General features: G+C 37.1%; 2 protein-coding genes across 2 annotated transcripts; both read left to right on the forward strand.

Annotated features, from left to right (window-relative positions):
* Positions 1,608-2,322, forward strand: LOC104742347. Its single transcript, XM_010463346.2, has one exon. It carries the CDS (start codon positions 1,762-1,764, stop codon positions 1,999-2,001), a length of 240 nt encoding a protein of 79 aa, XP_010461648.1. The 5' UTR covers positions 1,608-1,761; the 3' UTR covers positions 2,002-2,322.
* Positions 5,213-6,796, forward strand: LOC104743944. The gene has a single exon (XM_010464972.1). It carries the CDS (start codon positions 5,213-5,215, stop codon positions 6,794-6,796), a length of 1,584 nt encoding a protein of 527 aa, XP_010463274.1.

Consider the following 10,119-nt stretch of genomic DNA (forward strand, 5'->3'; position numbering starts at 1 on the left):
TACATATGTCAAGGTATAATCATTGATTCACAAAATAAAATAAAAATAAAGTTTTCAAAATCGTAGAAATTATTTTATTGGCAGGAAAGAAAAAAAAAGGAGAGTGAAAAAATTAGTTAATAAGGAGAGATGCAGAATAGAACGAGAGAAAGATAAAGACATGTGGAGAGTCACATGGGATTCTCTGCGCATTACTCTGCCCACCTCAAACTTCTAATCCATTGGGTTCTTGACTTGTTAATAATAATTCACGTTTACCCATCTTTGGCTACAACATTGTTTTCACCTAACAATTCGTCAATTTCCATCGTTCTTACTATTTTGAGAATTTGATTTATAGTACCTATTTGTTTTTGTATCAAAGTGAACAGTTTAACTAATAGCTCCTTACCAGTTTAATTCATAATTATTTGGAACATTATTTTCAAATTTATTGGAAGCGAGAGGGTTGTTCAGTTCTTATGGATTTTGTTTAGTGAGTTAAGGTAGGTAGCTTAACTGCTGCTGATTAAGTTAGGCTCATCAGTTTATAATCGTGTTACTAGCCTTCTTTACTCACTCACACCCACAATCTCTCAAGTCTCAAGTCCCATCTTAAGTCCCAACGGTAGTCCCGTCTTAAGTCCCAACGGACGGTAGATACCATTTGTGGGTTTTAATAATCATATGAAACATTCATTACACATTTGACTGTAAATGTAGGTACATGTGTCAGCATTTGTGTGAAAGATTTGAGTATTTTGAGAGAAAAAAATATCTAGTAAAGAGCGCAAAGATCAATGAATTAGAAAAAGTGATTGGGTAAAAACATAAATAGAAAGTGAGACCCCAGTAGAAAAGTAGATGTAAGTGTTTGGTGTTTGTCGTCAGTAATTAGAACCGGTAAGGCAAATTCTTGACTTTTTTCTTATGATTGTCATGTGTCATGTGCCTGCCCTAGTCATAACTACCAATGAGTCCCAAACAAATATTTACCATGGAGTTTCAAAAATATCTTAGCAGGTTTATGGTCAGAAATCGCTAAATGTTTAGTTTCTAGAAACTGGTTTAGAATTTATAGAAACGTTTCTTTCAAAAGTTAGTCAAAAATGCTTATTTATTTATGTTTATATCGAGCTAGCCATTAGTACTCTAATTAATGCCCCAATTATGTGACTTGATCGAAATTGTAAAGCTTAATTTGGTTCTCTACTTTCTTAGGTAATATATTTATTTTTTTTTGGCTCGAGCCGATTAAATCATCATGAAACAATGACTTATAGTAAAGGGTGTTAATAGTTCAGTAGATTTAACTCTAGTCAATACATCTACCAGTCTCCACATAAATGCACAACCGACTACGTAAATTGGCTTGATCAGTAAAGTGAATAAGTAGTTCTCTACATTTATGATAACCGGTTGAACTATTTTGAATGTAAAAAGAGAGAGACGAAGTGGTAAAATTGTTGTAAGTGTGTGAACAAAGGAGAGATCACGTGGGAGGATAAGAAAAACGAATTGATGGGTTCATGGGAATGCTCTTATCGCGGATCTTGCCTCTCTTGCCCACTCTCTCTCTCTCTCTCTCTCTCTCCCTTTCTCCAATATTTTTTAAATTTACAAATTCCTTAATAAAATATTAAAAAAATAGAAAGATCGTTTTTGTGTTCACATGTGGTGTATAAATATACATGGAAGCGTCTTCAATCCAACTCCAAAAGAGAAGCATTATTTTCAAGAAAACAAAAATCTAGTTCTAAAGAAGAAGAAAAAAGCATAAAAATGGCTTCATGGAAGAAAACAATCGCAACACCATTCAAGAAAGCGGCAACGTTCTTCAACCAGCCGCAGCAATCATCATCGCCACACAGCCGCCACGCAAACGCAAAGGCGAGAGAAGAGCACGAGAGACGAACCGTGCAAGAGCTTCAAGGTGACGTCATGGCTTGTGGTTATGAAGATGTCCTCGTCATGTGGTCTATTCTTGACAAGTCAAACTCTTCAAACAATCTCACTTCTTGATTTTAGTTTCTTGCAATCAAGAACGAGAAAGGAATTCAAATTTCCCTCTTTTTCAATTTCCTCTTCTTTTTTTTCCCCTTTTTTTTTTTTTAGGTGTATATGTTGTATAAGCCCGCCATGTCTCTCATCATGATTCTCCTTATCTTTTATGTGGTCGTGGCTTTTTAAATTTAGATTTTAGTGAATTTTTATCCGAAATCTAGTTTGGATTCGGATGTTAGTAATCCCTGTGATGATCTATCTAATTCACGGTGAGATGATTTTTCATTTTAGTTTGGAACAAATGAATCGAAGTCTTTTCATTTTGTTGTTGGCCTTCAATTCCGGTTTTATTTGTATTATTTAAGCGGTTTACGCAACCATAGATGAATGATGGAATCAAACTAGTGGTATAATAAGAAATACTTATAAATATAACTAGTGGAGGATAACAATGTAGTTAATTAATTAGAAGATGTAAGCTTATAAGACTTTGCACTATCTCAATAACATTTTTCTAAGTCTCAATGGGGGATGATAATGTTATCCACACTCTCTTATCCAATAGCCTTTCAGAATTCAGACACTAGACTTGAGCTCATTGATTGCTATAAAACTTTTGGAATTTTATAAACAACCCCAATGAAACAATGATTTTAATTTTTAACTCTAGTGGACCAAATTTGTTTTTACGTTTTTTATTGTTTGGTGGGAAATATGCATGAATGAGCCAAAACTAGCTTAAAAAGGCGATTGCCGACAAATAAAAGATAGGTGAGTTTCTGTTATGTGCAATTTCTATAAATTACTGCGTGTTACATTTTGTTACAAAAATGTCTACTTTGAATGTAATTTTTATGACATTTTATTGTTGGCTTGGTTTCATTGCTATGGTTACGTCAGTTTCGAAGAAATCAAACCAGGTTAAACAGATTCTTTTGGTTCAGTACAATCCCGTTTGGCATGTTTGGTTAAACAGATTCTTTTGGTTCAGTACAATCCCGTTTGGCATGTTTGGTTATTTTGCCAGCCATAACAACAGATCTTAATCCTTTAATAGTAGAACATGTGAGAAACAATAATCATATACAACATTTCTCTCTTTTGAATATAATTTCACATTCATTCAAAAAAAAACAATAATCATAAACAACACGATCATATACGATTGGTGTTCAGAAAATATACATATAAGATCACAAAAACTTGAACAAAAAATACTAAAATGATAAAACAAGGTGACAGCCCTTAAACTTAGGAAACCCCCAATGATTGAATCCAAAAAAAAAAAGGTACAGCCGTATAAGGCAGTGTGTGAGGTAATGTGATGAATGATAAGATGTGAAATTTTAATAAATTGAAAGTGGGACAACATGATTCCTATAACGTGCCTTGTCTTCTCCATCATCTTCATTAACATCCCTAACATGTTCAAACATCTGATCAGAGAGCTGGCCTCACTTCTGTGCAACCTAACATGGCCCCCTTTAAAGGTCAAATCCATCTACAAAATTTTGGAAGTTCATGTACAAGCCTTTAATAACAACATCTTTTCGATACAGGACACAGAAACAACATAAGTGAGATATTTCTAGCCCACGAGTCTAAAAACTATTGGTTTGATCAGTAATCATTGGTCTACTGTGTATAACACTATATACTATAAAAGCTTACATATACCAAAAGCATATATTTACTTTCTGGTAAAATATTGAGAGCTACATGGATCTATGTAAAGGTTAGTCTTATAAAGATCATTATGCCATACAAAAATATTTGAGTTTGTGGCTTTGTGCTATCAATAAATGTACAACTGTTTGTAGATCCACCACTGGCTTTTCACCATAAATTTCTTCCCTTTTCTGTCAATGTCATGGACACAAATTGTTGTAGAGATATTAATTATGTTGTCATCTGATCTTAGTGTTTGGTTTGTAACTTGTTTGCAATCTTCTAATCTACTGGAACTTGCATCTTATATCAAATGACTTGCACCAAAATAAAAGACCCTTTTTCATGTTTGGCTATGCGACATTATAAATCTTAATGAGAGCTTATATAAACTTGAGAGATGAATGCACATAATTATTCAAGGAATCTCATGATGAGCCAGCTCAAAATGATGGAACAATAAACTATCAAATGATAGAAAATACAAACATAACCCCATTGCCTAAGAGATCCTATAACAAAATTGATATGAAGTAGATAAATAAAGAAAACAGAGCCTTAGGATATGTCATAAATATTACTGCCTCAAACTTATCCTTCTACCATTATAAATTACCAGTAATAACTCTAATAACTCCAAAAGTCTAATACATGAATCGAGAGAAAGATTGTACACTTACTAAAGGAAACTGCTAAAGTTGTTGTGCTTAAGGTTCACTATTGCCACAAATATTGGAATTTAGTTCAACCGCTTAATACGAGAGAACTTCATCCTTGCCATAGATTCTAGCAATATCCTCAAGCTAACTCTCTAAAGTTAGTTTAGGTCCTGAAAGCCAACAAGAGTCAAAACCGCATTGAGCCTGAGAACCAGTGAGGCTACACTAAGTTGTTGTAGATCACCTCTACTAAACAACGGTAGAAACTTTGTTTAACCGCAAAACGAGAGAGGTAAAAACACGCAGTGATGTTAGGACCTTCAATACTCAAATCCTTGCTATAGATTCTAGCAAAATCATCAGGAACACTCTTGAAATGGTTTATGTCACGAAAACCACCAAATCTCCAAAAAAGCCAAATCTAATGATGAAGTTCACTCGAAGATCAAGCTGAAAAAGAACAAAGGAACATAATGGCTAGCTCCAGTAGATTCCCGTTTGTTCAACAAAATGAGTCATATACTGATATACAGCGCAATGGTTGGTGTACTTAATGTTGGAGTAAGCTTGAAGTAAGCTTGGAGATCAAGCTAATCAAACAGAAATGGAAATTGGAGATTATATTTAGGAGATATCTAAATGTAATAGAATAAAAAGTTTTCCATTTAAGATTAGGAAAATATACTTAGGAGTTTTATATATAAGGAGATGCTAAGATGTAGCATAACCTGTGAGTTGAGAGTTTTGAGAGAGAAAGACTTGTAAGAGAGAAAGCTTAAGTTTTTGAGATATTTTCTTAAGCAATAAGAGAGTTATTCTTATAATTTTGTCTTTCAATTCTTTCTAAATTCTATATTTGGTATCAGAGCTTACAAAGCTTCTCAAGAGATTTGTAAGACGCCATGGGTGAAATAACGGAGTCAACAAACATGTCGCTGGCCAAGCTACAAGAGGGAGGCGGTGGCTCTTCCTCATTAATCAAGTGTCCTACCCTAACTGCAACCAACTACACGGTATGGGCTATGAAGATGAAAATTCTTCTTAAGGTACACAAGGTCTGGGAAATCATTGATGAAACATCAACCGATGCGGAGAAGAATGATATGGCCACGGCTCTGCTCTTCCAATCTATTCCGGAAGCGCTTGTGCTACAAATAGGAGAACTGGATTCTGCAAAGCAAGTTTGGGATGCCATAAGAACCAGACATGTGGGTGCGGACAGAGTCAAGGAAGCGAGACTGCAAACATTGATGGCTGAGTTTGATCGCTTGAAGATGAAGGATACGGAGACAATCGATGACTTCGTTGGCAAGCTATCAGAAATCTCTTCCAAATCAGCTGCTCTCGGGGTAGAAATTGAAGAACCCAGAATCGTGAACAAGTTTCTAAAGAGTCTTCCAAGGAGAAAATACATACATATCGTGGCTTCTCTTGAACAAGTGTTGGATCTCAAGAAAACAAGCTTTGAAGATATCATTGGACGTTTAAAGGTCTACGAAGAACGTATTTTTGAGGAAGAAGAGGCTCAGGACGATCAAAGCAAACTCATGTATGCGAACATGGACTCAACAACGAACCGTGAGTTCACCAGAGGATATAGAGGACGTGGTGGCCGTTTCTATGGCAGAGGAAGAGGACGCGGAAGATTTAATGGTGGGAGAGACACTTCAAAGATGACATGCTATCGATGTGATAAAGTGGGTTACTTCGCCTCAAATTGCCTGGATCGGCTCTTGAAGTTACAAGAAGCGCAGGAGAGTGACAACAAGAGTACAGCAGAGGCAGATGAGCTCAGGATACACGAGGTAGTATATCTAAATGCAGAGAAAGTTGTTCCTAGCGTGTATGAGACCAATAGCGGAAGAGATGATGATTGGTACCTCGACAATGGAGCCAGTAACCACATGACTGGAGATCGACGGTACTTCTCCAAACTTGATGATTCTATTACCGGGAAAGTGCGTTTTGGAGACGATTCCCGCATAGACATCAAAGGAAAGGGATCGATTGAACTCATTGATCAAAACAGAGAGCTGAGGATAATGATTGATGTTTATTTCATTCCTGGATTGAAGAGCAACATCATTAGTCTTGGACAAGCCACAAAAGCAGGGTGTGATGTTAGAATGAGGGGAGACAACTTAACGATGCATGATCAAGATGGAAGGTTGCTTGTCAAAGCTATTAGATCAAAGAATCAACTTTACAAGGTGAATATGGGGATAAGAGACACAACGTGTTTGTACTCAGCAACAACAAGTGACTCGAGCAGATGGCACGCATGGTTAGGCCACATTAATCATGAGAACATGAGATCCATGGTGCAGAGAGAACTGGTCATGGGAATTCCGCTTACTAACTTTGAAAAGAAATTTTGCGGATCATGCTTACTTGGTAAGCAAGCAAGGCAAGTTTCCCACAATTTACTTCGTTTCGAGCAACCAAAGTACTTGAATTGGTGCATGGCGATCTCTGTGGTCCCATAACACCAAGCACAATGGCTGGAAACAAGTATGTCTTTGTACTCATTGACAACCACTCGAGATACATGTGTATAACCTTGATGAAGGAAAAGAGTGAAGCTCTTAACAAGTTCATGAGATTTAAGAGTTTGGTGGAGCATGAAACCGGTGAAAGAATTCAAATGTTTCGAACGGATAGAGGAGGTGAATTTGTTTCAAAGGAGTTCAATGACTTCTGTGATAAGTCAGGCATAAAACGACAACTTACGGCTCCATACACTCCGCAACAGAATGGAGTTGTTGAAAGGCGTAATAGGACTCTGATGGAGATGACCCAGAGCATTCTCAAACATATGCTTGTCACAAACTTTTTGTGGGGTGAAGCAGTGAGACACTCTACATATCTCATAAATAGAGTCGCTACAAGATCTATCAAGGACAAAACACCATATGAGATGTTTCGATCTAGGAAACTGAATGTTCATCATCTAAGGGTGTTTGGCTGCATCGGATATGTGAAGACTGAAGCTCCACACTTGAAAAAATTGGACGATAGATCACGAGTATTGGTTCATCTCGGGACGGAGCCGGGATCCAAAGCTTACCGCTTATATGATCCACACACTAAGAAAATAGTGGTAAGTCGGGATGTCGTTTTTGATGAAGCAACATGTTGGAATTGGAATCAAAGTAGTGTGGAGCAAGGAGAAGCTGGAGAGTTTAGAATAAGCTTTGAAGTTTTTGGAAATCATGGTATTCATGATTCTGAGACGCTCACTGCAGAAGCAAGAACAGAGGAGAAAGTGAGAACAGAAGAAGTGCGAACAGAGGAGGTAGTTCCAAGTACGATTCCGAGACTTTCAGACCATTCCGATAGTAACTCCAACACCAATGATGAGAGTGAAGAAGACAACCCCGATGAAGTCAATCAAAGTCACCAACCGATGCTTAGGAGGTCAACAAGACAAATTACAAGACCCAAGTATCTCAATGACTATGTGTTATTAGCTGAAGCAGAAGGAAAACGTCTCTTAATATTGATAAACGAAGAGCCAAAAAGGGTTTTACGAAGCAACAAAATCGGAGGAGTGGATGCAAGCTTGTGAGGATGAGATTCATTCTATTACAAAGAACGCCACTTGGGATCTTGTTAAACTTCCACCCGCAGCAAAGCCAATAGGACTAAAATGGGTCTTTAAGCTTAAAAGAAATTCTGACGGTAGCATAAACAAATACAAGGCTAGGCTTGTTGCAAAGGGATATGTGCAGAGAAATGGGATTGATTTCGAGGATGTGTTTGCTCCAGTGGCTCGAATTGAAACAATTCGTCTTCTTATCAGTCTAGCCGCATCTAACGGGTGGGAAATACACCACCTCGATGTTAAAACAGCATTCCTCTATGGAGAATTGAAGGAAACAGTCTATGTGACATAACCAGAAGGATTTGTTGTCAAAGGGAGTGAAGATAAAGTCTATAAACTCAACAAAGCTTTATATGGTCTTAGGCAAGCTCCAAGAGCCTGGAATGAAAAACTAAATGAAGTTCTCAAGGAATTAAGCTTCAAACGGTGCTCCAAAGAACCATCGGTGTATCGGAAAAAGGTAAACCAAGATATCCTTCTTGTTGCAGTCTACGTTGATGATTTGTTCGTTTCGGGAACTAGTGTTGCGGTTATAGAAGACTTCAAGAAGGAGATGGCACTAAGGTTTGAAATGAGTGATTTGGATAAGTTAACGTATTATCTTGGAATCAAAGTGTATCAACATGAGGATGGAATAACATTGAGTCAGAAACGGTATGCGTTAAAGATATTGGAAGAAGCTGGACTTTCAGAGTGTAATCCGGTTCAAACGCCAATGGAGGCTGGTCTAAAGCTATCAAAGGCAACAGAGGAGAGATACATTGATGCTACAAGATACAGGAAAAACGTGGGATGTCTTCGTTATCTGCTTCACACAAGACCCGACTTATCTTTTTGTGTTGGAGTTTTGAGCCGTTATATGCAAAACCCGAAAGAGTCTCATGGAGCAGCAATGAAGCAGTGCTTGAGGTACTTGCGAGGAACCACCACACTTGGTTTAACATTTACAAGGTCAACTACGGAGGGGACAAGTCTGATTGGTTACAGTGACAGCAACCATAACGTAGACCCAGACGATGGTAAGAGCACAACAGGTCATGTGTTTTATCTTGGAAATAGTCTGATTTCGTGGTGCTCTCAGAAGCAAGGGACTGTGGCTTTATCGTCGTGTGAGGCGGAATTCATGGCGGCTACTGAGGCTGCTAGACAAGCGATATGGCTCCAGGAGTTACTTAGTGAAATCACTGAGATACCAAGTGGGAAGGTAGTGATCCGAATAGACAATCAATCTGCAATTGCTCTCACTAAAAATCTGGTGTTCCATGGTCGGAGTAAGCATATACACACAAGATATCACTTCATACGTGAGTGTGTTGAGAACGGACAACTTGAGGTTGAGCATGTTCCCGGAGATGAACAAAAGGCGGATATTTTGACAAAAGCTCTCGAAAGAATCAAGTACAAGGAAATGAGAGAACTCATTGGTGTCAAGGATATTGGAGGAAAAGACTTCAAGCTTAGGAGGGAGAATGTTGGAGTAAGCTTGAAGTAAGCTTGGAGATCAAGCTAATCAAAGAGAAATGGAAATTGGAGATTATATTTAGGAGTTATCTAAATGTAATAGAATAAGAAGTTTTCCATTTAAGATTAGGAAAATATACTTAGGAGTTTTATATATAAGGAGATGCTAAGATGTAGCATAACCTATGAGTTGAGAGTTTTGAGAGAGAAAGACTTGTAAGAGAGAAAGCTTAAATTTTCGAGATATTTTTCTTAAGCAATAAGAGAGTTATTCTTATAATTTTGTCTTTCAATTCTTTCTAAATTCTATACTTAAGCCTTACAACGTTGTGTTATGAGTTCTAGAGAGAGGGTGATCGAGTGGAAAGGGTATTTGTACCGTTAGCCGTCGATCTCAATGTCTAACGAACTAGTACAAGACTATCAGTACATAGTCATGAAACATGCAAATATGATTCAAACAAAAGCAATCAAATTTAATGTTGGAGGATATTTCGAAAAGACCCTAAATTTTGATTTTATTGTACATTTCATCCCTATCTATTTTTCGGTATTCGATCCACCAATATCTAATTATCTATTAAAATGGAAAAATAATATAAATTGAGAAATTGACACAAAAGGATGAGAGATTCATTTAAAGAACAATGGTAGAAGAATTAAAAAAAGTTCGTAAACTTAGGGTCCAAATAATAAAATAAGCAAATCTATAGACTGCAAGAAAAAGGGGATAAGGCAAAAGGA

Source organism: Camelina sativa, chromosome 14 (genome assembly GCF_000633955.1).
Source record: "Camelina sativa cultivar DH55 chromosome 14, Cs, whole genome shotgun sequence".
Lineage (NCBI taxonomy): Eukaryota > Viridiplantae > Streptophyta > Magnoliopsida > Brassicales > Brassicaceae > Camelina > Camelina sativa.

Bases quoted from the DNA above. Each gene is read 5' to 3' on its own strand.
- LOC104742347 (XM_010463346.2), top strand. From the start codon at position 1,762: ATGGCTTCATGGAAGAAAACAATCGCAACACCATTCAAGAAAGCGGCA.
- LOC104743944 (XM_010464972.1), top strand. From the start codon at position 5,213: ATGGGTGAAATAACGGAGTCAACAAACATGTCGCTGGCCAAGCTACAA.